Source organism: Eufriesea mexicana, unplaced genomic scaffold (assembly GCF_001483705.2).
Source record: "Eufriesea mexicana isolate 0111107269 unplaced genomic scaffold, ASM148370v2 scaffold798, whole genome shotgun sequence".
Classification (NCBI taxonomy): Eukaryota; Metazoa; Arthropoda; class Insecta; order Hymenoptera; family Apidae; genus Eufriesea; species Eufriesea mexicana.
Window position 1 is genome coordinate 1,184,991 of NW_016908980.1, and position 27,059 is coordinate 1,212,049.

The following is a 27,059-nucleotide window of genomic DNA, read 5'->3' on the forward strand; positions in this document are numbered from 1 at the left end:
GCGTTTCCATGTTTCCCAAAGTTATAGTAGTTACACAGAACATACACATGATATATATTATATTTTTTTATACATAACAAAAGATATTTAAAAAGTAAAAAATAAAATGAGTACTTTTGGATGTAGTTTATCAGTGGCAATGTATATAGGGTAATCTATGCAATTAATATTTTCTGTACTACTAGACACATAACATACATAAAGTACATATATAAAATTGCTTATAGAAGAAAAAAAGTATAGCACATAAGCAATATAGTGTACTTAATTCTATCGAAAAATATAGTAATATATATAACTATATTTGTATTTATGTATATTATAAATGCTGTAACAAACTTCTTCTAAAAATTGCGTCACGGTTGTAAAGAAAACTATATAAAAACCACAAATTTTAATATTAACACAATAAACTCAATATATCGTCACAAATTTTTAGATAATATCGTTTAATGATGTAATTTTCTAGAAAAAATAGATATCAATTCTTTTTTGTGACTTATTTAACATGTTACAATATAATTTTCAACAATAAAAGTATATAAAAATAGTTCTATTAGTATTATTGTTTATACCCTAAAAACAACACAGTAAGAATAGAATAGCACCATTTGTAAGTTCATTCAGCTTCTATGGCTGAAAGTAGTTATATGTTACATTGAGCTGTGTTAAGTTGAAAATTTCAACATAGATTACCCTATAATCACTTATGCATTCTTAATTAGGAACTATTATAAAATTTATACATAAATATTTTATGTACACATACATGATACTTGTATATGTACATTCAATTCTCTAATTTTGATTATCATAACACTATAATCTACATTTTACTTAGAGAATTAGAACACTCTTTTGGCACAAGTAACTTAAATAATAGTACGTATTTGGTTTGTTTTCCCTAATTATTTTTATTGCAATATTCAATTTGACCCAATTACCAGATTTTCCTCACCACTGGTCACTGTAAAAATTGGACTGCCTGGTGGGTCCTTATAATCGAGTAATTCACTATCGTCGTTAGATGAGTTAGAACCCGAAGAACCAATGTGCTCTAATCGCGATGGTGGTAAAAGGAATATCAATGAGATGGCTATTATCATATGCCATGCACTATGAACATACTGCAAATAAACAAATAAATAAATATTTTCTACAAAACAATAAATAATTTTTCCTTTTTTTTCGATTTCATAACATATCTTATACATACCTGGTAATTTGCTTCAGTTTCAACTAGTGAAAAGAGCAATAAACCTACAACTGCTAATGTTAAACCTGCTAATAACTTTGAAATTCTATCAGGCTTTTTCCATTTTTTAAAATAGAAACAACGATAAGCATATGTCCCCATCTGAAAATATACAAAAAGGGAAATAACAGTATTATATATGTTTTTTCTAAATTACTTACTGGGATCATAATGCCCATTCCTAAAGGTACTAATATACTAGTTAAGCTTGTTTTATTGGATTCAACACCAAAAGCTATAATAAAAACTCCAAACATATGACACAATGATACAAAACGAATCGGTATTTCAGCCATTGCAACAAGAGTTACCCAAAATGCTAATATGCTTGAAAAAAAGTCACTGTACTGCAACACCTGAAATAAATTTAATAATATTTTATATAGAATTTCAAACCAAATATAAGAAACAATTATTATACAACAATTTACGTACTTCATATTTAGCAACACAATATGTCATAACATGTTGATCACAAGCATGGTATAAAGATGAAAAAAGCATTGTTGCCAAATAAACTAGTCCCTCGGTATATAATCCGCGTTTAATAGCTAAATATATAGCAGGTATGAAAAAACCATTACTTAAAGTAAGCATCATTGTTGTTATAAGGAGAGAAGATTCTGGATTGGCACTAGTGGCATCAGTGCAGCCCCATCCTTTATAGCCTGTATAATAGATCAGTGTATATGAAAGAAATGATATAAACAGTAATTAATTATTGTAAATAATAAGCAAACCTTCAAAGCATTTACACGTTGTATAATAAAGAATATCACGATGAATTTCTTGACAAATTCCATGACGGCCACATGGATAATTTCCGGCAAATACACATTGTCTAGTTCGTATATCCAATGATACTAAAATTTCTTCCATTTCACAATTTACGGGTTTTCTATTTAATTGATAATATTATTTTGTATTTGTAATTTAATCTTAATTTTAATATTTACAATACATACATCTAAAAATATAATCTTACCCATTAAAATAGCAAGTTGCATCTAAGGTAACATACCAAGTATCAGGTTGTGGATAAGGTATTAATAAACTTTTGTCATGTTTATCAAATGAAGATAAGATCATCGACATTTTCGAGTTTTCACATATAATATTGTTCTTAATTCTGTTGGGAATTCGTCCGCGCCGAACACAAAGTGTAACTTTCACTAATTGTTTTGTTGCCACCTGTAAAGTACATAATAGATTAAATTGCTCACATAAGAGCTTCAGTTATTATTGCTTACTTTATCCATCTCCAAATGAGCACTTATATCAAGTGTACCACCAATATCAACTAATGGCAAAACATTAAATTGTGTTATTATTGGATGTACATCATTTAATATTACCCACGAAGTTAACCATTCTCTACTCTGAAAATCAAAGTTTTGCATACATATTTAATAAATAATATAACTTTATTTATATTTCTATTTGTATCTATATTTATATTTATATTATAATTAATATTCATACTTTTTAACAGTATAGTACCTGTAGTAAATAAACTCCTGAAAATGTTTGTGAATGTTTAATTCTAGCTAGTTGATATCTTGGGACACATGGCTCATCAAAATTTTCTTCTAATATACGAAATTGATTTTTTATAAGATCAATTTCATTATAAGATGATTCGTTATTTTTATTTTCATTGTGATGTAAATGATGTTTAGTTATATCTTTCATATGCAACTGAGCCAATGCTTTAGAAAATGAAGGTGCATCTAAATATTGCCTTACAAAAGATTTCTCTGTTATTCTAATTGGACATTCTAAAAAATGAAAATAGATTATATATTTAATATTAATTTAAATCAAAAAAAGAGTCATAGATAACAAATTTACCTGAGATAACTACTTTCACATTTACTTCAATTATACTATCCGAAATAATCATCAAATAATAATAACTATCTTCATAAGGTGATGATTCTGTAAAGGTATATGAATCTAATATAGTTAAATTTCCAATTTCATTTGGTTCAGAATGATTAAAAACAGGTAGAGAGCGTCCTCGTAGTGCCATATTTTTAATGCAAAGTTCATGTATGCTATGAAATTTATGCACAGTAAAATTACAACCCCAAATATCTATATGAAAATTCCATGTTCCAGATGGGATATATATCCTAAAAAAGTTTAATATAGTAATAATTTTTCATTTTCACACTTATCAATATAAGTAATAAAAAAATTTACTTGTAATAAGAAGTAGCTTCTTTCGTTTTTAATGTTTGTTGATAACCAATGGGAATATTTTCAATAGTACTGGTTTGTGTCCATATAGCTACAGAGCCTATACTATAATGACATTTATGTCCAAGACCCTAAAATGTAAAAAAGTTGCACAATTCATATAAAATAATCTATCAATGGAAAGGAGATAAAAATTAGAATATACCTGTTGTTGAACTTTTTCATCCCAATGAGACAAATATGCTCCAACAAACCAATCTCCAGCTTCTGGTCCATAAATCGGTACAATTGCAGTGGTTTTTGGTTCAAATGTTGTAATTGCAGAAACTATAATAGTATGATTACGCTTAGGATACATATCATTAGGAAATGTATCATTATTTACAGATATCACAGGATAACTGCCCCATTGCAGATATCTGAAAATTATAATAATAAAAATAAATATATCGTAAAATCTTATATATTTATAAAAGCAAAAATAAAAGTGAATATTTACATATGTACTTTTCTTTCTGGACAGTTTTGACCATCCATGAATGCAGCAAATTGCCATGTAGCTCTAAGTACTTCTTTCGGGACTGTGTAATGAAACATTGCTATATCTGAATAACTTTTGAATGAATGCAGTAATCCTTCTTGACTTGCTTCTGGCATAGTGCATTCTTTAGCTACAAATATAAGTTATTTACACGTTAAGTAAAATATAAATTTGTTTAAATAAAAATGAAAATTATATTTGTATGTATAACTGAATACTACCTTTAAAAAAAATGTGATATTTTAAAATATTGCTAGAAGATACAAATAGAGGAAAAAAGAATTAAATTATAAATTCATTAAACAAAAGGAAATATTTAAAAATTTTGTATACAAATTTACCTGGAAAAAGTAATAAGATTAAAAGGACTTGAAACTGGAGAATCATGAGATATCGCCTTGGAAAGTAACATATCGGAAGCATGATAATTTTTTTCGACATCACAGAAAGATGGAAATTTCTTTCGATCGGATGTCTCCATCCACTTCTTATTAATTATCGATCATTTTCGGGTTCCTGCGTTGACTGTACATTTTGCACAGACAATAAATAACTGCGACCAGCCCGCAATGTTTGCGTGTTTAGTCTAACAGTTTATATGGGTTTCCTTCGATCAGCTGTAGTGGACGATATATAAATAGCAAAGGGTGGAGTAGATACGAAGAATGGTGATATTACCGGCTGTTTAATGGGGATACCGCGATATTTTAAACATTAGAGAAAATATTACGTTCTTTTACGCAAACAAAATATATAATAATAGCAATAATAATACATAAAATCCAATAGCGAAATGAAATAAAATTAAAATCCTATAAAGAAATATTTTAATATCATTAAATTACATGAACGAAAACGAAAATAAAAATAAATAATATCAAAATAATAATAAAATTATTAATAGAATTTTGCTAATCATATAGTTTTGACTATGATGAAATAAATATATTAAGATATTTAAATATTATACATAAAAAATATGCAATTATATAACATCGTTTAAACGTCGTTTCACTACAAGAAAGTCATTAAGAAGACGAACAACTATTTTGATGTAATGTTTTTATCCTTAATACAATTACAAAACCTCTTCTTTAACATTCTTTAATTAATATTTACACGACCATATATTATAATATCATATAGGTACTTGCGATGCATGAGTATTTTGAAACAAGGTACACAAAAAATATTCTCTCATAGAATTCTACATTTTAAGACTAAACTTCGATATCTTCTTCGGCAGCAGGTAGAATCACCGTTGTCACAGTTATTGGTTTCGTTTTCAATTTCCTACACAGCAAAATCTCCACCTTTCCCGATATCCGACCTTTCAAAATCGCATGAACAATCAAAGGAATCGGAATGCCGCTCGGTAACAGAGGGACATCCATCACACGTGGTTTCACTTCTGTATTTTCGCTTCTACAAACGATGTACAAATCGGTGTTGGATAATTCGTCGGATATATTCGTCAATAAAATACGAATTTGATAATTTGGACCCAATCCTAAAACAGTAGCTTCCATGGTAAGCGGATGCGGACCTGCATCTTGACTGTCATTCAAAGATTCTACTACCTTTTTAGCCACCATCAGTCTCAGTCGTAGGAGACCTTGTTGAAAAGTAGTATGAATCTTTTTCGCTTCGGATCTCTCTCGTATCGTTTGCTCCACGAACAATCGCGTTTTCTTTGGAATTACAAATCTAGAACTGTCATTCAACGTCAAATTTGACATTGCGTTATGAATGCTAAAATCAGCGGTACGTTTTAGTATTTTCACACAGAGGCCACCACCTACGGTGACCATTGCCATTGTTCTTTCTTCTTGACCCATTTTGCCGTACTATCTCAAGAAAAAAGGAAAAAAAGAAGAAATATAAGATATAACAATTTTTATATCACTGGGTATTTAGTTTAAAAACTACTATTTTGCGATTACCTTCATCGCAGACACTGGTTCCGTAACCTTCAATGTATCTACGTGATGTTTCCCATCGTATACGCGAATACCGTATCCAGCAGTACTTACAGCGAGCAAAGAAAGTCCAATCTGGGGAACTGGTAGGCTTATGGAATCCAAAATCGCACCCGGAATATGAACGTGCCAAAGTTTAATTCCCTATACGATTAATCCAGTGTCATTTGCAATTATCTATACCCGAAATAAACGTCTTACACGTACCTTTCTGGAGAAACCAATCAAAGTGCCGTCCATAACAGTTACCGCGGTACCATCGTTATTGAGTGCTGATATGCCTACAGCCGGTGATGGTAACTTTTCCCAAAGTTTTACAGGACTTCCTCTTCTTATCGTACCGATTTTACCGTCCCTTCCGACAGTTACTATCCTCCCATCACCAGTCCACAGACCTATACATGCGAAGGCTACTGGTGGCCATTCCAATAAATGTTTGTCCATAACGGAAAGTGTTCTATGACAAGTGTCACAAGAATCGTCTCAACGAATTTAACAATTAAAATTGTAATTAAATACAGAATCTAATTAAAACAGCGTGTTACCGAGGATCCAAGATAAGTACTTCTCCAAATTCCGTACCCAGTACGAGACAGCCACTCGCCGGATCGTTCCACGAATCTCTACGAATCACGGAAACCGCGGTTAAAGCATTGCTTTTAACAAGTGGAATTCGTCTGTACTCTTCCGCGAAACTAGGTCTTAAATTTGGATCCAAAGACAGGAATCTCAGTGTTCGTGGCGAGATAAATCCCGCACCAAGTTCCTTCAACAGCAGATCCAGCTCGTCGGCTAATGTTAGTATATTCAATTCCTCGTCCAGTCCGGCTTTATGCCAGATCTGTAATCAGATTTATCGTTTGAAACTCGTAGATCTGATAACTGGCAGTCAGTAAGGAAGAAAATTTCCTGCACCTCTCGTTCTTTCGGATGCACATCGATGTACGGCAAACAGTATCTAAAATAAGGTCTCATATTCTTGAAGATGTAGACACTGGAACCAACACCTACTGCCAACACGGATGATCGAGGTTCTCCATTCTCGGTGTAAAAACCAACCACTCCGCATGGCGGGTCTACCATGTTGTGCTCCGTTATCTGATCGCCACCCTTGTAAACTCGTATCTGGGAAAATGAATCCATAATAAAAGACCTTTTTATGAGAAAATACGAGGAATATCACTCGAAGGAGTTTTCGATGTCAAAACATTGCGTTACTTTGGGCGAATTGGCTCCAAGTGTCTCTAAATCGGCACAGATAAGCCTAGCATCTCCATCGCCGCTTACATCGAGCATATCAAGAGTATTTGGTAAAGTGTATAATCTGGCTGCTGGTTCCCAAAGTGCTTCCAGCCATCGACTTGTACTGAGACCGCCAATATTGTGTTCGGCTCTGAAAATTACGCGACATAAAGAAATAAATAAGATGAGGTAATAGAAACTTAAATGTCTAATGACCCGCAGTTTGTATATCTTACGAAATTTAAGTAATCCGACTAGAATCGAATATATGTACATGAAAGACCGAAATAGAAAATAACTTTTCCTTACCGTAAACCGTGCATGTTTAATGTCCTTTTTTACTGTTTATGATGGACAGTTATTTCAATTAAAGGTTTTCCGCGTGCATTCTGTGCACCCTATCGTAATGCAGCACGACAGATTGTCATATTGCCACTGGTACGTTGAACCTTTTTAAAGAATTCTTCCTTTGTATCAGACCAAACGACCACCGTATCAATTGTGATTTTTGAACAGCAGAAATATCAATCATATCGGCACGTTTGTTTGAAAAATTCGGTAAACGATAGGACGATATGAATAACTCATGGTTTGTTGTGCGCGTTTGTATCCATAGAAATGTTCACGTGCACGGAATATCAATGATCGCGCGCAACTCGTCATATTTAATGTAAATATGAAACGCAATATTGAAATAAATTGAAAATAATCATAGCGCATAAAATATTGTAATATTTAAATAAAAATAGACGTAATTTTATTATCACCATTTAATACATTTTTCATGAACATAGGTAACTTTTTCATAATTTCTAGCTCTGTTTTGATGAATAATCTCTGAAATTCAATACTTTGTTTATGACATAAAGTATAACCAATGTCCGTAAATGCTATTTAAATCATTGTTATTCTCACGTGTTTCGTTCCCTACGGAAATCAAGTCTAACTTGACCTGTTCATATATAAACACGCGAGTTACGGTTGCGAAATATCTGTCCGTTTAGAGATAAAGCATCGAATAATTATTAATTTGTCTCGGTGGCATTAAAATTGTTTTCACGTCGAATTTAAAATATTTATTTACTTTAAGTTATTGACAAAATTCTTACAACGAATTGTGTACATTTAAATTTAAGATAATGCTATCACCCGCAAAACTGTTAAACGTACAGCATGGACAAACTGCGCCACCAATGCCATACATAAAGAATAACTATACACCATCTCGAAAACTGTGGCAAAAGGAAAACATCGAAGTGGAAGCTGCAAATAATAATTGGAATAATTACAGAAAACCTATTAAAGACGAAAAATGGGACGTGATTGAATCTCCACAATTTGTTGATTTCTCGAATTTGCCCAACATTGGCGATTCCTTCTTTAGTAAGTGAACCGGTATCCTTGAAGACTAATAAAAATTGAGAGTCTTAAATTTTCGCATTAATCTCAATCAACTTTAAATAATACAATTAACTCTCTCTCTCTCTCTCTCTGATTATCATCTTCAGATAAATTAACTGTAATTGTGAGCACACCAAATCCGAATCTTACAAACATAAAACTTCCAAGTACAGTAACAGAAGCTGATACGTTGGTCGCGTAAGAATTACAATTGTGAATTTCTTTAAAATAGTCTCAAATTATTATCTTTCTATACCATCATCTTTATATCATAATAATGAAAAGAATAATTTAATTATTTCGTAGATCTTTAAATAATATCTCTTTAATCGATGCAAAATATGAAACAGCTGAAAAAGAGAACGATAACTATAATGATGAACAAAAGAAAGAAAAAGAAGAATACGTAGTTCATAATGCTAGCATTAAAGTGGTATGTAGCGTTAATTTATACAATTGATATTAATCGATATTATTTAAACTAATTACGACCGATTCCTAAGAAATTGAGTCAAACATTCTAGAAAAATGAAATAAAAACTGAAGCATGTAAGGAAGTAAAGAAACCCCATAGTACAGCAATATATCCATTCAATTTTGATTTACGAGAAAAATATAAGCAGGAATATAAACAGGAACGCATGAAAAAGGTATGAAAACATCTCTTTTTAATTTTATAAGGTATTAAAAATATGTTTATTTTTTGGAGGGTTGTTCTTAGATGATGAAAGAGGAGAAACAAATAAAAACATTTCGTGCAACTCCTCTTCCTAAGTTTATAAAAGTTCGGGCTACTACTGTTAATAATCATAATAACAATAACAAAAATGAAATGATTAAGACAAATGGCAAAAATACTAATTTTCCCGATAAACGGATGAAAAAAAATGCCGAGGTAATTAAATAAACTTTATTCAAAATAAATTTCAATGTGGCACTTTATATCGTATTAACAAACATTAAATACATTGATGTATTTAAAATTATTCAGATCTGGAAGAAACCGCCATTTATACCTTGTTTGTCAAAAAAGAAATTACAAGTAGCAAAAACACCCTCTTTACGAACAGCAACTCGAGCGCAAGAAAGAAAGGAGTTTGATAATACTTTAAAAGAAATACAGAGGCAAAGAGAAGAAACGAGACAAATGGTAACTAAAGTAATTTGTAATTCACTTTTCTACAGCAATATCCTTTTTCCAAAGTTATAATATGTATCGATAAAATAAAAATAATAGGAAATTGCTGCTCGAAAAAAACAAGAAGAAGAAGAAATTGCAAAACTAAGGAAACAAACTGTTCATAAAGCTCAACCGATTCGCAAATATAAAATGGATTTACCACCAATCGAAAAACGACCATTAACCGATCCTATAAGTCCAATGTTATTAAAACGACGTCGTCGGGTATAGATATTTCAAATATAATTTAGGAACAGTATATTAATAATTAGATTCAAATCGATATTTTTTCCTTCTTACTCCCTATTTTATAGGCAGATGGTAATATTCGATTCAACAATTTAATTTAATTTAGATTTTCATTTTAAATATATTAACATGTACGTTTTAACATATTTACACACACACAGATACATTCATATATATTTTAATTCTATAAACTTTGTCAATAAAGGTAACTTCATCAAATATATACTTCTAAGCTTTGAAAATAACTTTCATGAAACATATTAATTGTCCAAGATACACATATCCATATTCATATTCATAAATGCCAAATAATCATTAATCAAGATATTTGTTAAAAATTTGTATCTAGAATTACAAGGAAAATGAGATGGAATTTTTTATAGTGTATGTTCATATGTTCATCATAACGTACCCTAGATAAATATTAACAAAGATACGTATTACATGAAATATTTAACATACATAACAAGCTCACTATTGTAACATACACATATAGATATATCAAAGATTGCCAATGCATTCTAGATTATATCGAATATTATTTCTAACGATAATTATAAATATTTAAATAATCGACAAACACACATATAGTAGTCACAAAAATGGATTTTCTTTAACAGTATACATTTTTATCTTTTTAAAAGCATAATGTAGTACATAAATTGTCAATTTGTACCTTGTTTTTGAAATAACGAAATGTGTATAAAGAATGAGTTTAAGTTCATATTACGTATGATAATTTGTAATGTTGTAAACTTAATAGAAATGTAATATATATGAATATAAAGCATCTTCACTAAAATATCACAAAATATAATGAATTTTCATTTAAACTTAAATTTAGTTCAATATGTGACAACTGGGAAAATTTTAAATAAATGTTTATGAAAAAATTCTTTCTAATATTTCTTGCATATTTAATATCTACTGACAAAAATTATAAAACTTGTCAGTCTTCTCTTAGTATGTATTTTATATAGTTTATCAATACAGATAATTATGAAATAAAATCATATGTAATACCACATTCCGTTACTTTTACTTAAATTTAATTGCAGACATCCACACATACATCTTTTTATGAGGTTGAAAGCATTGTTCAGTGCAATAGCTGATTCAATACCATTTTACTTTTTAACACATAATAAATTCATTCATTCCACTAAATATATTATAATATTCCACTTGAAAATTAAACAGTCTCTGTATGTAATCACTGAATCATAAATATTACAAATTTACATTTAAAATAACATTTTTATTTTTTCTTCTCAAAAGAACATATAATATATATAAAAATATAATACAGTAATTAACAAAACGTATTAAATCATATGTAAACTTGAAGTCAATTCATTTAAACTACATTTTATAATATATAAGTTCCTTTTTATCAAAAAAAATAAATAATTAAGTATATTAATATTTATATCTAAAAAAAAATTTATATTTATGTTAAATTAAATATAAATGCATACTATAGTACAAAAGTTGAATAAAAAAGAGAAGATAAAATGCACTTATAGATATGTAAATGCAAGTCTAATGGTGCAATACTTTATCGGTACTATTAGTTACATTAAAGCTACATTCATAAACATAGAATATAGTTTCAAAATTTGTTGAAAACTGAAAATCAAAATAGACCATAAAATACAAAATAGTCTGCAATATATTTGGCATTTAAAGCCTGACTCATATCACAATGGATATAACGTGCATATACCTGCATAACTGATATAGGAAGCCCAATGAATATTAATAATAGCTAAATATACAAATAATTATCTTAAAACTATTTTGAACACAGCCAATGACACATTAGTGACACATGATCATAGCTTTATATAGGACATAAGTTACACATGAACAAGTAAATCCATTGATTCAAAATCCGGAAGAATATATACCACATCTTAAACACTTCTTTCCTTTCTTCCCTAAAATATGCCTCCTATATTTGACCTTCATCTTGTTGAAGTAATGCTGATGATGGAGATGGAGGTAATGATGGCGATGGTGGTGGTCTTGTGAAAGTTTCTATTTCGTTACAATGGAATTGACAAACTGTACTAGATGTACTTAAAGTAGATTCTGACCACATTCCTCTGCCTTTAACCTTTCTTCTAGCTTTACTATTATCTGTACTTGCATCAGGCAAATTTCCAGACTTATTTTTGCGAAGATAATTCCATAACAGATTCAATCTGTGATAATTTTAATATTTAATTAACTTCTAAAGCTTATACGTGCAAAATTATAATTATGCATTCAAATATTTACCTAGGATATTCAAACTGAGCAAAATGTGATGATGGACCTATAATTGCTAATACTGGACACAAAAAAAATGTAGCGTATATCCAACTTATACCCATTACTAGTAACAAAAATATACCAATTTGAATATATGCTAATACACATGAAGGTAACATGAGAGCACCAGCTGCACCACTTGTAAGAGAAGCCATTAAAGTTGGACCACCCATTTGTGTAAGCGCTGTTTTTACTTTATTTTCTCTCTCTTTAGAAGTACAAGCTCTATAACTTACAACATAATGCAAACTAAAATCTACAGTCAGACCTAAAAACAATATACGTTTTGTTATATTCTAGAGATTAAAATTCATATATTAGGGTATACCTATTGCTGTAGAAACTGCAACACTTTCTAAAACATTTAGTTTCCAACCAAGAAGAATCAAACCAGCAATTGTTACTGTAATTGCTGCACCAATTGTTATAATTGCATATAGACTAATAAGAGGATTAAATGTTACAAAAGCCAACACTATAAGAGCTAGAATTAATGAAACTCCCATTGCCCAAAGAGTACCTTCATACAATGTTCGCTGTAATTCATAAAATTCTAATCTACTGACAAACCAGCCACCACGCATTCCTAATGGTGCATTTTTTAATTGATTTTGCATCCATGTTTCTACCTGTGAAAAAATAACTTTTTGAGTTGGTATTTTATAAATTAATCGTTATAATTATTTTTAAGAAAAATACTAAAAAATATGAATTTGTACTTCATAAATATACCTGTTGAAAAAATAAATCCATGTTTGTGAAGGACAGACTGTAATTGTATACACTGTCATACTCGACAACTAATGCTTTAATTTTAGGCGTTGGCATTGTTAAAGAATTTGTTTCATTCAGTACTTGTAATTGTGTAAGATTTGGTTCATTTAAAAATTTTAAACCAGCGGAAACATCACTACGAACCCACAAATATGCAGGTGTACGATATAATTCTGCATTTGCTTCAGCTGCACATTGTTGTAAAGTGCTAGCGTTATATGGAAATTTACTTTTTTCACAACACGGCAAGTAGCTAATGCGTGAATCTATAGGATCTTCACAACGTCGTTGCATCCAATTATGCAATGATTCAATAAAACAGTTTGGAAGCAAAGGTCCTAAAGTATCACGATAGAAAGGTTGAGCTCGTAAATTACGGCAAAATTTTTCAAGCCATAATTGTGATTCTGGATGAGATACATCAAAAGATTCATCCCATTCTGGTGTACCAATTAATCCAGGGTCTAAATAATTGCCATTATCAATTGGTTTAATGCCCCATACAAATCTTAGTGGCAATACATCTCCATTATTAATCTGGAATTGTTAATTGTTTAAAAACTTTATTAAAAAAAAGACGAAAAATTATTTTTATAATTTTGTATACATACTGTTTCATGTTTTTCAAACCAGAATTTTCGAGAATATACTAGATCATATTTTTCAAATGGATGAGAACTATCAAATAATTGGAAATCTGCAGTGTCTGGTAATTGTAAACCAGGGTATTGGAAAACAATGATGCAACATATTATTGCTATAATACCCAAGCTTAACAACCAGCACCATCGAAAATTAATAACTATTCTTGTAAGAAAAGTATTAAAAGTTAACGCTACTTTATCTCCAAATAGTCGTAAGGGTCGAATAATTTTTCGCGTTATAAAATTTGCAGGAGACAAAACACCTAGTTTGAATCGTTCCGATACTACGACGCATGCTGGCAACCAAGTAATCATTAAAAAGAAATTTGCAATAACTGTCATTCCTGAAAATAAACTAAAAATTCATGTTATTAGTAGAAATCAAATTTCTGCTTTTTTAAATATTTTAATTTTAGTAAAACAATTATTTAAACAAATTTCTACCTAAAACAATTTATAGCAGTAACATTACTAACAACCGATGCAAAGAATGCTACTGCAGTAGTTAGAGATGTAACAAACATAGATGGAACAGCATGTTTCATTGTTTCTTGCACCAATCTAACCAATCCATTATTTAATACTTTTTGTTCCTTTCCTCTCTCCCAAATTTTGCAATATATGAATGCATCATCTGCACCTATCCCTTAAAGGAAATAAAAATGTATATTAAGTAACTTCTATTATCAAAAATTATAAATTTAATTATCACATATTTTTTTATTCCTTACCTACAGCAACAATAATTGCCAAGAGATTCATAAATGGGAAGAACTTGATATGTAAAACTAAAGTATAAAATGCATATGAAATGCCAAGGCTAAAAATCACTGCAGTAATGGTCGTAACAGTTAATAACAAAGAACCAGTATATGCCCATATACAAACTGTTACAAAAGCAAAACCAATAAGTAATAAAATAGAATCTGACACTAATAATCGGTCAAACAATGTACTTTTTAGACCCAACTGCATTCCCTTTACAGAAAACTTTCCATAAGATAGATCACCATTATTCAATCCTTTATAAAAATCTAAAGTAGCTGAACTTGCAGCAATTGGTAAAAATAACATTGCATATTTCAATGTTGAGTTTAGCTTATTTTGAGAATCTTGCTTCTATAACAAAATATGAAAAATTATATTAAAAATCGTTTTAAATGTTCACAATAATTTTCACAATATAGCAATTAATTTTCTTACATGATCTAAAATAAAATCAATATCTAATAAGTAATGTAATAGATGGTAAGCTGCATTATGCATATAGCATTCAGTTGGCACATGTCTTTGACAATTTAAATCTTCTGCACAGTTTGATGTTAAATGGCGATTTTGATAAAAATAAACACATCTCTTTAAAAGAGTTTCTACACGACTAAGGTCAGTCTCTGTTACACCCAAACAAGAACTTCGATTAGACAAAAGCGCAACATAATTTGCTGGTGACCAACTTCTACAACACTTTTGTTCTGTATTGTTATGTTCCATTTGCATTTGACATAAAGAAGGAAAATGTGAATTTGATCTAAGCTCTCCATCAATATAACATTGAGCTAATACACCTTCCATTGACCATAAATCTGTATCTTCAGAGTTTCTACCAATAACCACACGTGCATAAGCTGAAGATGGTAAATTACAGAAGAAATTTTCATTGTCAATATACTCTTGACTTTTGTAATCCTTTATCATATCTAATCTATTTTTGTTCTTTAACTCTATCAATTGTTCCCATTTATTTTTAGTTTCAACTTTATCTGCTCTTTCTCCTTTATTAATTTGTTTTTGATATTTTTTTCCTCCTTTTTTTTTATTTTTAGGTTTTCTTCTAATAATACATTGATTCTCATCAATGCAACTATAATTTTGTATAAGAGCATTCTGAAAATTCTGAAACATTATATTAGTTTATAGAATCAAGGACTTACATTTTAAGTGAAATATTATAAACAACTTATGATACACATAATTAAGATAATATATCATATAATTTGTGGTAGAAATACCTCTTGATTTAATTTTTGCATATAATGATAATATTCTAAAGGATTATCAATTAACAATCCTTTTGGTTTATTTGATTCCAACAAATTTTGCCAAGCAATAAGTCTTTGTGCTAATACTGTGCCTCTTGCTTCAAAACCCTTAACAAAATGAACAAAATATGAATTAATAAAGAGAAAATAAATAAAAACATAGAAAAATTCCAGTTATGTTTACTCACTAATTGAGGATCAGAGAAATCTGGAAATTTTTTAATAGCTAGGGGAAGAATCAAACATGTTGAAGAAAAAATAAGAATTGCCATTAAAATGGTATAAGGATGATGAGCTATCACTCGAGAAAACCACCACACTTCCATTTTGATGTATTGTAAATGTATTTTCATTTAACTTAACTCATATTTTATTATTATAAATTATTGGAATATACGATATAAGATATTAAAGTAATATTGTTCTAATCCTTGTCTAAGTTACACATTATCATATCTTTATATTTTAAACTATTTTTAAATTGAAAATATTCAGAATAAAATTCAAATCAAGTAACATAACATTAGCAAAAATTTATTTTTGATGTTTATAGCTTAGTCACAAATCACTAAATAGAATATCTAATAAACAACTTAATGTTTCATACATTTTTATGCTTTTTCTTATTGTAATCTCCATTAAATTTGTAATATTTCCACAAAAACATCACATCTATAGCTTCAAAATTTATATTAATAAATATAGATGTCAAAAGATATTAATATTTATAAATCTTCACAAAAATATATTATAAACAAACGTAACTTTATGTAAAACGTTGAAGCATGGTTGTTCAATTTAAAAAGCAACATGGACTTCCCACTTAAAGGGGTGGCACGTGTTTACATCGCACTAACAAATGGTATGATCCATAGCCTCAAAGCTATGATGTGTTATATATATACGCACACGACACAAACAACGTTTTAGAATATGAAATAAACAAAAATAGCTACAATTTCATTCAAAAAATATTATTCTTCATAAAATTCATATTATATTAAAGTATTTCTTATTTTCTGTAATTTAAATCATTTTTAAGTGATATTAAAATTTCGAACAATTTATAAATTTATACATTTATAAATGTAATTTATAAATGAATTTATAAATTTATGCTTCATGTTTATGTATAAAAAATTGTTTACAGATTCAAGTTGCAATCTAGTGTTTTTTTATGCGTGATAGTATCTTTACATTTTTATATTGGTATATTCAAAAATTACACGTTATGACTGCTCATTCGCGGTTTGCTTAGCATTTGACATTGTAAATACATAGCAGTCAATATATGTATATAAGTATCATACACGTGTCCACCTCTAAGAAAAGTTAGACGCTTTACGAATTAGATAAATGTTATTTAATACCTTTATTATGTACAATGTAAGTATAAATTAAATTGTTATAATTTCTTTTCTTTATAAATCATTTTTAATAAAATGCATTAATATGTATTTTCATTATAGATGAAAATTCTAATAGTAATATCTTCCGTTTTACTTACAAACGCTTTTATCAAAGCTACAGAAATTGATAATAAGCTTTTAAAATGTTTAGGTAAGTTAAATGATTATTCAAGTGTAAGTAATGAGTTATTTACCTTGAGTGTAAAAAGCGATTATAATAAATTAATATTAATAATATGTAGTTTGTAGATCAACAATAAAAGAAATTGAAGTAGAACTAGCAAAAATTGATCCTTCAAGAGAAATTGAAGTAGGTAATTACAGATTAGATGCAGAAGGAAATGTTATTCATAAAAAGGTATCAATGAATTTCGATATTTTTTATGTTATAGTCAAAGTATGTCTTTAAACATATGTTTTTACTTAAAGATTCCACTTGCTCAATCTGAGGTATATATATCTGACATTTTGGATAATATTTGTGAAAAAATGTCAGACTATGTAAGAGCAACATATAAGTCAAATGGAAAATTAACAATCTTAAATTTAATGGGTCCATCTGGTGGTATGAATCCTGAAATGAGTGAAGTTGATATTATTCAGGATGGTGATTTAAATAAAAGTTTAAAATATTATGTAAGTACTTGGATTTCTTTAAGCTTTATCATCCAGAAATTATATTTTTGTATTGTATTTCAGTGTGAAGGAATAGTGGAAGAATTTGAAGACATTATGATTTCATTATTTACTAGGAAAGAAAATAATGTTAAAGAACAATTATGTACAAATGTTACAAATTTATGCAATTCTGTAGATTTTTATCAGGAAGATGATGATGTTGAGGAAAATGATGAAAATGAAGAACACGATGAACTGTAATAATATGTAGGGAAAAAAAATGTATTTTTGATATTCAAAAGATAAAAAATTAAATATACTATTTATAATGTACTTAAACAAAAATAACATTTTAAATACATTTAAAGTAAATAAACGTAATAAATTTATAACAAATTTACTTCTATATTTTATAAAAAAATTCTTTTTTACTTAAATTTATTTCGCATTAATTTAAATAATAAATATAAATATTTATATACATAATTTCATTAAATTAAATCAAATGTAATAAAATCTAAATACCAATATAAAAAATCGTTGTCACTATGTGGTAATTTTAAAAAATAACCGTTATTTTATTTGGATAACTTGTTGATAGAGAGCGTTTCGATCGTCACATCAAATACATACAAGTAACCCGTCTAAGAAATATTTCTATGATCTACGGTCTTTATACCCAGGTTTCTGTGCGCGCTTGTTTCGTCTTCGTTCGCCGCCATCATTACGAAGACGAAAGAGGTTGGTTTTATTCATTTTCGCGTAGTAGTGTCATTACTTGAAAGCCAGCACAAATGAAGATGGTTGATAAAATAGACATGAGTCTCGATGATATTATCAAGCAAAATAAAGGGACTAGACCACGCGGCGGGAGTGGCAGACGGGGAAGAGGTGCCGGTAACTCACCTCGTAGAGGAGCACGCAGAACGCAAAGAGTTGGTGGTGGCGTCATGCGGGGACGCAATCGTGGTGGCATTACAAGAAATTCTCTTCCATACACAAGGGTAAAAAACTGTTTTTTGTATTTATTTTTATTATTTACATTATATTCATTTTGTCACGTGCGTCAGAATATCAGAACCTATCGTATTACTTCCGCCTTAAGTGCTTATGTAGGAAATAGTTTAATCTAGTCATAGATTAACGATCGTATTTCAAGGTAAAATAGTCTTACAAAATAGAAACGTGGTTTGTATAATTTTTTTACCGTTTTATTGATAAATACATTGTATACTACAAAAGATTGTTCATTTTAAAAATTCTTTGGAAATTATCGGACTACGCGATTTTATAATATGATATCGTGTCGTTGATTTTAAGGACAATCATTTTTTATACGTTTACATATTCAAATGGTAACAAATGTATGAAATGTTTTAAGTTATAGAATAAAAATAATGTGAAATATTTAAGAAAGTATGCAAATAAAATTTTTAATTGATTGAAATTTAATTTTTTTGATTCATGAAAAGATAGAATATAATAGAGGATATTCATAAATGTTGCTAGATATTAGAAATTGTACATAATAACCAATGTAACATTAATTTCCAGGGTGACGTAAACAGTGCATGGAAACATGACATGTTTGATGGGGTAAAAAAGGTTGGCCGAAGTGCGATAGGTAGTGCTGGAACAACCAAGCTTCTCGTATCAAATCTTGACTTTGGAGTATCGGATTCAGATATTCAGGTATTTTTTATTATATAAAATTTTGATATTGTGTTTATATATATTTTACTTTAATATTTTATTCCAATAATTGAAATCGAAGTATTAAATAAATTTTTAATTCAAACAAACACTTAAAAATTTTGCACTATTGAAAGATTAATATTGATATTTTAAAGATTTAAGGTTTGTAATATTGCAAAAATAAAATTAGAACATGTAATGTTAATTATTCATAATTGTTGACCATAATATAAATTTACAATAGTGTGCATAATTTTGTGTTTCTAGGAATTATTTAGTGAATTTGGCCCCTTAAAGTCAGCAGCGGTACATTACGATAGGTCAGGTCGATCATTAGGCTCTGCAGATGTTATATTTGAAAGAAGAGCAGATGCTATTAAAGCAATGAAACAGTATAATGGCGTACCATTAGATGGTGTGTAGTTAAATTTATGCTTGGATTATAAGTTTTGCTTTGAATGTCTCTTTTTAATTATAAAATTCCACCTATATTTAGGGTTTCAGTATCACTTATTAATCTGGTCTCCAGTTTATACCTAGCAACATACAGTTTGAGCATTTTCTCTTTTATCCTTCCATAAATACTCCAACATGGGATGACATTAAAGAAAAACAAATTTCAAAGAAGTTATTGTGAATTATGATTTGCACAACTATTCACATCTATTATTGCAATATGTGCTATACATCGGCAGGTCGTGAAATGAACATACAAGTTGCTACCTCTGAAATACCAGTCACATCTATCCGTGGAGGCCCGAGACTTAGCGGCAGTAATTATACACAGAGACCTCAGTCCCGCTTTAGGGGTAATCGTGGAGCAGGATCTGTCAGAGGTGTGTAATTAATTTCGTAAAAAATAAATAAATTATCAAAAAATGTATTAATATCGTTTTTTCATTGGTAAAGGTCGCGGAACTGGTCGGCGTGGTGGCAGAGGGGGCAGCCGGCAAGCGACCAAAACTCCTACTGCTGAAGAACTAGATGCAGAATTGGAAGCTTATGTGAAAGAAGTAAAGTAACAACGTCACAAATCTTCACACTTTTAAGATTTTGTTCTGATCTGACTTAACACGATACAATGTGTTTCCCTAATTTTCATGAGAATATATAAAAATAAGTATAACTGTATCATTAGCAAAATGTTATAAGAAATTTCTTTTAAGTGGATATTTTTTATTTTTGACGGTTTCTTTGGAAATTGGCATACAACTTTTACAGACACTTAAGGAGAATAATTTGTAGGAGTTCATAGATTTTTTTATGATACCATAACAAAAAGAAATTTAAGAAGTTATGATGTAAAGACTGTATGGATTTGTATGTACTATCGTGCGTGTGTGGTTATCAGATGAAAAATACAGTAAAATTCATCTTTAAAAGTTGTTGTTTATCAAAGTACAGAAGTGCTTCTAGCCCTCAATCTAACTAGTTTTTACCAATAAGCAAATATCGAAATAATTATAGCAAATATCTTTGAACATAGTTTACACACTGAAACACCTTACTATATATCATGTGTATCACTATGTTTTAATAGTATCAGATCTTTGTAAATTATGTTTAATGAATTGTTTTTTACCATGAATAATAAAAAGTACCACTATATGTAGCTAATAGCTTATAGTGGAATATGGCTGTGACATACTGTTATCTTCTAGTCATCTACTAATGAAATATTTTACTGTGCAGTAATGGGCTTGTAAAACAATGTGCATGGTTTTATTCATGCAGCGTATGAATGGCAATGCAGTGGTACAAGATTGAAGCAAAGAAACTGACGAGTCATTACCTAATAAAGAACGATGTTCTTGAAAACAAAATAATTTTTATTTCCTACCTAATCAAAAATTGATGTTTGGTTTCCTAGTTTCCTCAAAGATAACTTTCATCTAAAGATGTATGTATATACATATATATACAGCATATATATCAGAGAATTGTTAATTATAAATATTAAAAAAAAGACTCAAACTTTTATCTGAAGAACATTTTTTATTTAATTTAAATAGTCACACGAGGTATCATTTTGTACATATGTAAAAATATTCACTAACAGATACCATAGAGTGGGCTATATTATTTTCCACTCCTGATTGTAAAGTAGTTTACTACAAAGTTGTACTTGTTTGTATCTTAGGAAGTCATTTTTAATGCTTCTAGAATTATTAATTTTCTAAATACTTAATAATAAGATCAGTCGAGTTTAGATAATAAATTTTTACTATGCAATAATTGTGTACAATATGAGGCAACATTACCACACCAGTGTTTTAAATTATAAAAGATAGATAAATTATGTTGATTTTTTTTATAATCTTTTGAGTGTCCTCTTCTTATCTTTTAATATTTTTTTCTTTTCTGCTGATAGTTTTTTATCTCCCGCATGCTTTTTTGGGAGAGGTCCTCCGACTTCAGAGGATGTGCAACTTTCCAGACCTGCTTTGCTGCCTTTTCCACCTCCCTAAATTATAAATTGATTTTTCATCATTTATATATATTATATATATATTTAATTTAATATAATTGATAATAATTTACCTGTGCATGTATTTCTGTCATCATTTTTGCTCGCTCCGAATAATCATCATACCTTTCTAAAAGTAATTTACCAGCTTCTTCATTTAAAGCAGATTCTGCATTTGGCACTATTAAAAGACATTTTACAGTCTACAAATATAAGGTAATTAAAAATGTTAATGTTGATCAATTAAGTCATATTAATTATATTAATTAATGAACAGTCGTATTTACAATATAAGATACTTACTAGTAATATATGTTTAATTCCGAGATCTGATTTCCAATCCTTTTTTAAAGTATTGACACAAATTTCTCCATTTTTTGCAACATTTGGATGAAAAATTTTTGTAAGAAAAAATGCTTTTGGTGGTCCTTGAGGAAAGTCTTTGCCAAGAGCTAATTTAACTCTGAAGAAACCGCCAGCATATGGCGTTCCCGCTGGTATTAGAAAAATTTATATTTTTAACTTACAAATACTATAATGTACACAAACATTTATGGTCTTTAATTGTGAAGAAAATAAAGTTAAACAAAAACTTTTAGCAACACTAAATTGTATCTCAATAAGTACAAGTATTAAAAAATAAAATTGTAAAAAAAGGAAAATTTATAAATATTATATTTGTTAATATTATATGTAAATAAATTTAAGACTAATTATGTAAATAATCTTTTTTATAAATGAAATAAACTTACATTTCTCATATATATATATACATATATGTATATATGCATGCATGTATACACGTGCGCGCGTTATGTGTGTACGTATACACATATCAAATGTATTTATATATATATATATATACATATATAGGTGTAACTGACATTTGAATAGGTTATAGTTCAATAATTATACAATCTTTTAAGTAGTATATAATATTTGATTGAAATTTTATAAAGAAAGTAATTACGTGAGCTGTAATCTTACAGGGTCCTTCTATGATAGCTTGAATATCAGTAACATCTTCTTCGTTTAAAATAACACGGATACCATCGGGTGGTTGGGCAGCTAATTCACTCATTTCTTTAGCTACACGCCTAATAATTTGTGGAGATAAATTTTCGACATTTGATATCTGAAAAAACAAACTATGGTAGACAGTTTATTACCCGGGAATGAACATATATTAAGAGAAACCTGTCTCCTTAACCAGACATAAACAAGAAGTACCGCTGTTAAGGTTTGCGGATAGAAATTAATACGTATCACTGATCACTTACAGAACTCACAGCAGCCATATTTAGCAAATTTTGAATAAAATTTCAACTAAACGCGTTTAGGACGCGATTGTTTGAAGTATACTGTTAGAAAATCTTTAACGTCACAACATCAGCACAGTATCGCCTGCAATAACCAACATTTTGAACTGATAGCCAATCGCGTGCGAGTTACAATAATCTCGAAACTAGAAGTCGATTCTTCGTCATTTCGTGTGTTTTCAAGCAAAAAGTATCCGGCGTCTCTGACCTTTTCCGAAGATACTTCACCGTAATCAAATTAAAGAATAAAGAAATGTTTAAATAAAACGAAATATTATGGTGGATAATGTGAATAAATTATAATTTCATTTTACTTCAACTTTGACGTAATTCCAAGTTCTTGTCGTAGTATACTGTTTCCTCAAAGCGAATTTGAATATTTTATTTTGTAATCAGGATGGCTGACAGCGCAGGAATAGAAAAGGTAAGATTTTATACGTTTTTCTAAACACTGAATATTTAAAATATGATTTATGTATTTCATTTAATACTTAATCGAACAAGCCCTTATGTATCAACTCATATAATTCTACTATGGAAGAAAAATCAATGACAGTGACACTCATTTTTGTTCTCAAACAATGTAATCTCCTTGTAGGAAAAGCATATGAAACAATTAAAACGTAGAATGGAATGTTGGCGTGAAGTAATACTTCCATTGAATTCTATTCTATTATGGGAACGATACTGGTATCCTGGCCTTATAGTTGGAATTACAAATATAATATTTTTGTAAGTGAAGACATCATAATATTATATGAAAATATAATTTCTATTGTAAATTGTGTACTTTTTATGTTATTTTTTAATATCATAAATGAAATTTATTTTACTTATATTTATAATTTTTACTTTACTAAATTTTTCACTTCTTCAAGAATTTTTAATATTGTTACTAATAAAATGGCGATTAAAAATTAATTCTTAATATTTATTTTATAGGAAAATTTATTATTTTATTTGTAGAATTATTATATTTTATTGTCTTAGTTAGTAATTATTTTTGTGTAATATATATTTGTAAGTAATATTCAATTTAATTTCATAACATTAACACAAAATTTATTTGTTCATAGCTTCATATGGATGTTGGAACCTGCTATACTTACAATAATATCTGTATCTCTCCTTATATTGGCTTTGATTGATTATCTTGTGCCACCTGTATTATCTTTGTTAAGTCCTGCCAATAAATGGACAGGCCAGAAAGAAAGAAAATTAAATGAGATATGTCAAAATTTATCTGTAATAATTTTACAGTTACAAAATCTGTGGAAATTAATGTTGAAAACACGAAATGATCGTCCTCATGTTGTAAGTTAAGAAGTTACAAATTTAGTATTCAAGTAACAAATATTAAATATAGTATTTACAAAGAATATTGTTCTAAACTATTTTTTATATGCTGCAGTATTATGCAGGAATAATAACTTGTCTCATTGTTTGTATATGGATTGGAAGCACAGTTAATAACTTGCTTCTATTTTATATTGCAGGTAATTATTTTACAATTTATTTGCCCAATATTTTATTTTATAGGATGAGTATGTTAATGTAAATTTTATTTTATTGGAATGTTATAGTGAATACTCTTTTACTTCTGCCAGGATTCAGACATAATGGACGTGCATTGTCATTTATATCATACGTGCGCGTTGCTTTATCTCACGATAAACAATCATAATCGTTGTTTTGTATGTATATTTTTCTCTTTATTGTCTGTAAGACTTTAACTATGATAAATTAATTCGTAATTTATTAATTCATAATTAGGTACAACTAGCTTTTCGGCTTTTTAAAAATACAATTACTATAATACAAATTATGCTTTCATTTTATTTCATCATTTTATGTGATATTTAAGACTGCAATTCGTTTCACATGCACTTTTATACTATGAATGTGCTTACATTGTACTTACATGTCTTATACATTGTTCTTCATTCATTAATAACAATAAAACTATTTCATCTTTCACTAGAGTTTATTTTCATGAAAGAAGTAGTTGCTTAAGCAATAGGATTTAGTTGAAAAAATTAATCTCATTAATATCAAACTGTATTACGTATTACTTTTGCAGACATTACATACTTCGATGTTTGAAAATGGCGGGTTTGCTAAGATAAATGTTTGATGGCGCTGGTGGCATCAAATACGTATATTTCAGTAATTTATTATATTTGTACTTTGACCGCTTAATTTTATTCGAAATATGTTATAAGTAAAATGACAAAAAATTTATACGATGTCATTATAAATATTTACAATTACGAATTTCGAGATAATCATCAGTAGACATTTTTTACGTACCAATTTGTTGGGATTAAATTTTCTTATGACGATATTGATTGTTTACATGTGTTTATAGACAGATAGCACTTTTTAAATTAATTTTAAATAATAATTTATTATAATTATTTTATTCTTGAAATATTTAATCCTTTACGTTGTTTAAAAACGTCATGGACATAGTAATAAAGTTAAATGAACAAACAGTAGGCAGGGATAAAATTATCAGGTATGTCATTTATTTACTGCGTGAATATATTTAAGTGCATTAAGTATACTGTACCTTGTTAGTATTCTTTATTGGTAAAAAGATTTTACATAACCTGTATTCTATTACTTGGCATTATATCTCGTAAATATTAAAGAGTATTCTTTTCATTATATTTGCTATAATGTACTTAAAATATTGAAGAATATTGTAAAGTACTCTTCCTTTTATTATCACATATTTAAAAATATTTTTTAATAAAAATTTTATAAAAATATATACTAACTTTTCAATGGTAAATAAAATAAATTAAATAAATAAATAGATAATATTAATATTATGTAAACACATATTAACAATATTTTACAGGTTGCTGCAATATGGAAGTCGAGCTTATTGGTATTATGCTCAGAATATTCGTAGTACACAACACTCTGCAGAAATCTTAAGAAGTTTAGAATATACATTTAGTTCCTTTAGAAAATGTATTTCATTTATATATTTTCATACTTTTAAAGAAATATTTTTGGTGTTAACATTTTATTCTTTTTTTTTTGTAGTGTTACGTCTTGGAAGATGTTTGGACAGTTTATATTCTACTTTAAAAATTATGAAATATCCAGACGTTGTCGTAAGAGTTACTTTGATTCTATCAAAAATTGCCAATGCATTATTTTTATTAGCAGATCATATAATTTGGATTGGACGTGTGGGATTATTTAGAGTTAATATTGAAAAATGGAGTAAAGTAGCTAATAAATATTGGTTAATGAGTATTATTATGAATCTTACAAGAGATATTTATGAAATTATTAGAATTCTTAAAGATGAAGGAAAGGATATATTAATGAGAACACCAAAATTCTATGATATATGGAGACAATATGAATTATTATATCATTTAAAAAATCATAAAGATATTGTAATAGATGCAATTAAAAATGGATGTGATCTATTTATTCCATTGTCAGCACTAGGTTTTACCAAATTTACCCCTGGAGCAATTGGTATACTTGGTATGATGTCTTCAATTGTAGGTCTTTATACATTAATTTATCCATTGTATAAATTAGCACCATCTTAGAATTAAGTTATATAATATATTAGTTTTTCTATACATAATACTTATAACAACAAAAAGTTTCAATTAAATTAAAAGGAATATGTAATTAAAATTGAGTTAGTATTTTTATGTGGGTTTTGGGATTTTTTATGAATTTTTAATTTATTAT

The 27,059-nt window shown here is 28.6% G+C and overlaps 7 protein-coding genes across 7 annotated transcripts; 4 read left to right on the forward strand and 3 right to left on the reverse strand.

Moving 5' to 3' along the window:
- Positions 1–926: 926 nt before the first annotated feature.
- On the reverse strand, positions 927–4,421 carry LOC108546948 (transmembrane protein 8A). Its single transcript, XM_017899251.1, has 13 exons — positions 4,340–4,421; positions 3,957–4,128; positions 3,663–3,876; positions 3,461–3,588; positions 3,107–3,390; positions 2,756–3,033; positions 2,506–2,634; positions 2,241–2,446; positions 1,996–2,153; positions 1,691–1,923; positions 1,417–1,611; positions 1,217–1,357; positions 927–1,127 (listed from the first exon to the last, which is right to left on the reverse strand). The coding sequence occupies exons 1-13, from the start codon at positions 4,419–4,421 to the stop codon at positions 927–929; spliced, it is 2,421 nt and encodes an 806-aa protein (XP_017754740.1).
- A 797-nt stretch (positions 4,422–5,218) lies between these two features.
- On the reverse strand, positions 5,219–16,148 carry LOC108546902 (protein dispatched). The gene is made up of 15 exons (XM_017899198.1): positions 16,011–16,148; positions 15,793–15,930; positions 14,987–15,676; positions 14,515–14,902; positions 14,228–14,429; positions 13,751–14,138; positions 13,098–13,676; positions 12,694–12,994; positions 12,333–12,633; positions 7,196–7,370; positions 6,971–7,102; positions 6,523–6,818; positions 6,185–6,434; positions 5,942–6,121; positions 5,219–5,845 (listed from the first exon to the last, which is right to left on the reverse strand). Exons 1-15 carry the CDS (start codon positions 16,146–16,148, stop codon positions 5,219–5,221), a joined length of 4,785 nt encoding a protein of 1,594 aa, XP_017754687.1.
- Positions 16,149–17,291: 1,143 nt separating this feature from the next.
- On the forward strand, positions 17,292–18,110 carry sel (canopy family protein seele). Its single transcript, XM_017899252.1, has 4 exons — positions 17,292–17,382; positions 17,474–17,589; positions 17,661–17,867; positions 17,931–18,110. The coding sequence occupies exons 1-4, from the start codon at positions 17,292–17,294 to the stop codon at positions 18,108–18,110; spliced, it is 594 nt and encodes a 197-aa protein (XP_017754741.1).
- A 435-nt stretch (positions 18,111–18,545) lies between these two features.
- Positions 18,546–20,589, forward strand: Ref1 (RNA and export factor binding protein 1). The gene is made up of 5 exons (XM_017899242.1): positions 18,546–18,853; positions 19,404–19,541; positions 19,812–19,959; positions 20,240–20,380; positions 20,454–20,589. Exons 1-5 carry the CDS (start codon positions 18,644–18,646, stop codon positions 20,564–20,566), a joined length of 750 nt encoding a protein of 249 aa, XP_017754731.1. The 5' UTR covers positions 18,546–18,643; the 3' UTR covers positions 20,567–20,589.
- Positions 20,590–21,749: 1,160 nt separating this feature from the next.
- On the reverse strand, positions 21,750–23,450 carry LOC108546923 (ubiquitin-conjugating enzyme E2 S). The gene is made up of 5 exons (XM_017899222.1): positions 23,292–23,450; positions 22,999–23,146; positions 22,315–22,505; positions 22,086–22,214; positions 21,750–22,008 (listed from the first exon to the last, which is right to left on the reverse strand). Exons 1-5 carry the CDS (start codon positions 23,307–23,309, stop codon positions 21,856–21,858), a joined length of 639 nt encoding a protein of 212 aa, XP_017754711.1. The 5' UTR covers positions 23,310–23,450; the 3' UTR covers positions 21,750–21,855.
- Positions 23,451–23,537: 87 nt separating this feature from the next.
- Arl6IP1 (ADP-ribosylation factor-like 6 interacting protein 1) lies at positions 23,538–25,442 on the forward strand. Its single transcript, XM_017899223.1, has 6 exons — positions 23,538–23,754; positions 23,929–24,062; positions 24,407–24,644; positions 24,742–24,826; positions 24,914–25,024; positions 25,411–25,442. Exons 1-5 carry the CDS (start codon positions 23,728–23,730, stop codon positions 25,012–25,014), a joined length of 585 nt encoding a protein of 194 aa, XP_017754712.1. The 5' UTR covers positions 23,538–23,727; the 3' UTR covers positions 25,015–25,024; positions 25,411–25,442.
- Positions 25,443–25,789: 347 nt separating this feature from the next.
- On the forward strand, positions 25,790–26,911 carry LOC108546950 (peroxin 11). The gene is made up of 3 exons (XM_017899253.1): positions 25,790–25,848; positions 26,197–26,312; positions 26,388–26,911. The coding sequence occupies exons 1-3, from the start codon at positions 25,793–25,795 to the stop codon at positions 26,909–26,911; spliced, it is 696 nt and encodes a 231-aa protein (XP_017754742.1). The 5' UTR covers positions 25,790–25,792.
- The last annotated feature ends 148 nt before the right edge of the window (positions 26,912–27,059 follow it).

What these genes read in the sequence shown, in the direction of transcription:
- Arl6IP1 (XM_017899223.1), top strand. Translation starts at nt 23,728, where the DNA reads ATGGCTGACAGCGCAGGAATAGAAAAG. An exon ending in ACAGCGCAGGAATAGAAAAG is followed by an intron (nt 23,755 to 23,928) that starts GTAAGATTTTAT and finishes ATCTCCTTGTAG; the next exon opens with GAAAAGCATATGAAACAATT. An exon ending in GAAATGATCGTCCTCATGTT is followed by an intron (nt 24,645 to 24,741) that starts GTAAGTTAAGAA and finishes TATATGCTGCAG; the next exon opens with TATTATGCAGGAATAATAAC.
- sel (XM_017899252.1), top strand. Translation starts at nt 17,292, where the DNA reads ATGAAAATTCTAATAGTAATATCTTCCGTTTTACTTACAAACGCTTTT. An exon ending in GAAATGTTATTCATAAAAAG is followed by an intron (nt 17,590 to 17,660) that starts GTATCAATGAAT and finishes TTTTACTTAAAG; the next exon opens with ATTCCACTTGCTCAATCTGA. An exon ending in ATAAAAGTTTAAAATATTAT is followed by an intron (nt 17,868 to 17,930) that starts GTAAGTACTTGG and finishes ATTGTATTTCAG; the next exon opens with TGTGAAGGAATAGTGGAAGA.
- Ref1 (XM_017899242.1), top strand. Translation starts at nt 18,644, where the DNA reads ATGAAGATGGTTGATAAAATAGACATGAGTCTCGATGATATTATCAAG. An exon ending in ATTCTCTTCCATACACAAGG is followed by an intron (nt 18,854 to 19,403) that starts GTAAAAAACTGT and finishes ATTAATTTCCAG; the next exon opens with GGTGACGTAAACAGTGCATG. An exon ending in TAATGGCGTACCATTAGATG is followed by an intron (nt 19,960 to 20,239) that starts GTGTGTAGTTAA and finishes ATACATCGGCAG; the next exon opens with GTCGTGAAATGAACATACAA.
- LOC108546950 (XM_017899253.1), top strand. Translation starts at nt 25,793, where the DNA reads ATGGACATAGTAATAAAGTTAAATGAACAAACAGTAGGCAGGGATAAA. An exon ending in GGCAGGGATAAAATTATCAG is followed by an intron (nt 25,849 to 26,196) that starts GTATGTCATTTA and finishes AATATTTTACAG; the next exon opens with GTTGCTGCAATATGGAAGTC. An exon ending in ATTTAGTTCCTTTAGAAAAT is followed by an intron (nt 26,313 to 26,387) that starts GTATTTCATTTA and finishes TTTTTTTTGTAG; the next exon opens with TGTTACGTCTTGGAAGATGT.
- LOC108546948 (XM_017899251.1), bottom strand. Translation starts at nt 4,421, where the DNA reads ATGCTTCCGATATGTTACTTTCCAAGGCGATATCTCATGATTCTCCAG. An exon ending in TGTGAAAGTAGTTATCTCAG is followed by an intron (nt 3,034 to 3,106) that starts GTAAATTTGTTA and finishes TTCATTTTTTAG; the next exon opens with AATGTCCAATTAGAATAACA. An exon ending in GCAACTTGCTATTTTAATGG is followed by an intron (nt 2,154 to 2,240) that starts GTAAGATTATAT and finishes TCAATTAAATAG; the next exon opens with AAAACCCGTAAATTGTGAAA.
- LOC108546923 (XM_017899222.1), bottom strand. An exon ending in AGCTATCATAGAAGGACCCT is followed by an intron (nt 22,506 to 22,998) that starts GTAAGATTACAG and finishes TTCTAATACCAG; the next exon opens with CGGGAACGCCATATGCTGGC. An exon ending in GAATTAAACATATATTACTA is followed by an intron (nt 22,215 to 22,314) that starts GTAAGTATCTTA and finishes TTATATTTGTAG; the next exon opens with ACTGTAAAATGTCTTTTAAT.
- LOC108546902 (XM_017899198.1), bottom strand. Translation starts at nt 16,148, where the DNA reads ATGGAAGTGTGGTGGTTTTCTCGAGTGATAGCTCATCATCCTTATACC. An exon ending in TGCAAAAATTAAATCAAGAG is followed by an intron (nt 15,677 to 15,792) that starts GTATTTCTACCA and finishes ATAATGTTTCAG; the next exon opens with AATTTTCAGAATGCTCTTAT. An exon ending in TTGGAGCCAATTCGCCCAAA is followed by an intron (nt 7,103 to 7,195) that starts GTAACGCAATGT and finishes TCATTTTCCCAG; the next exon opens with ATACGAGTTTACAAGGGTGG.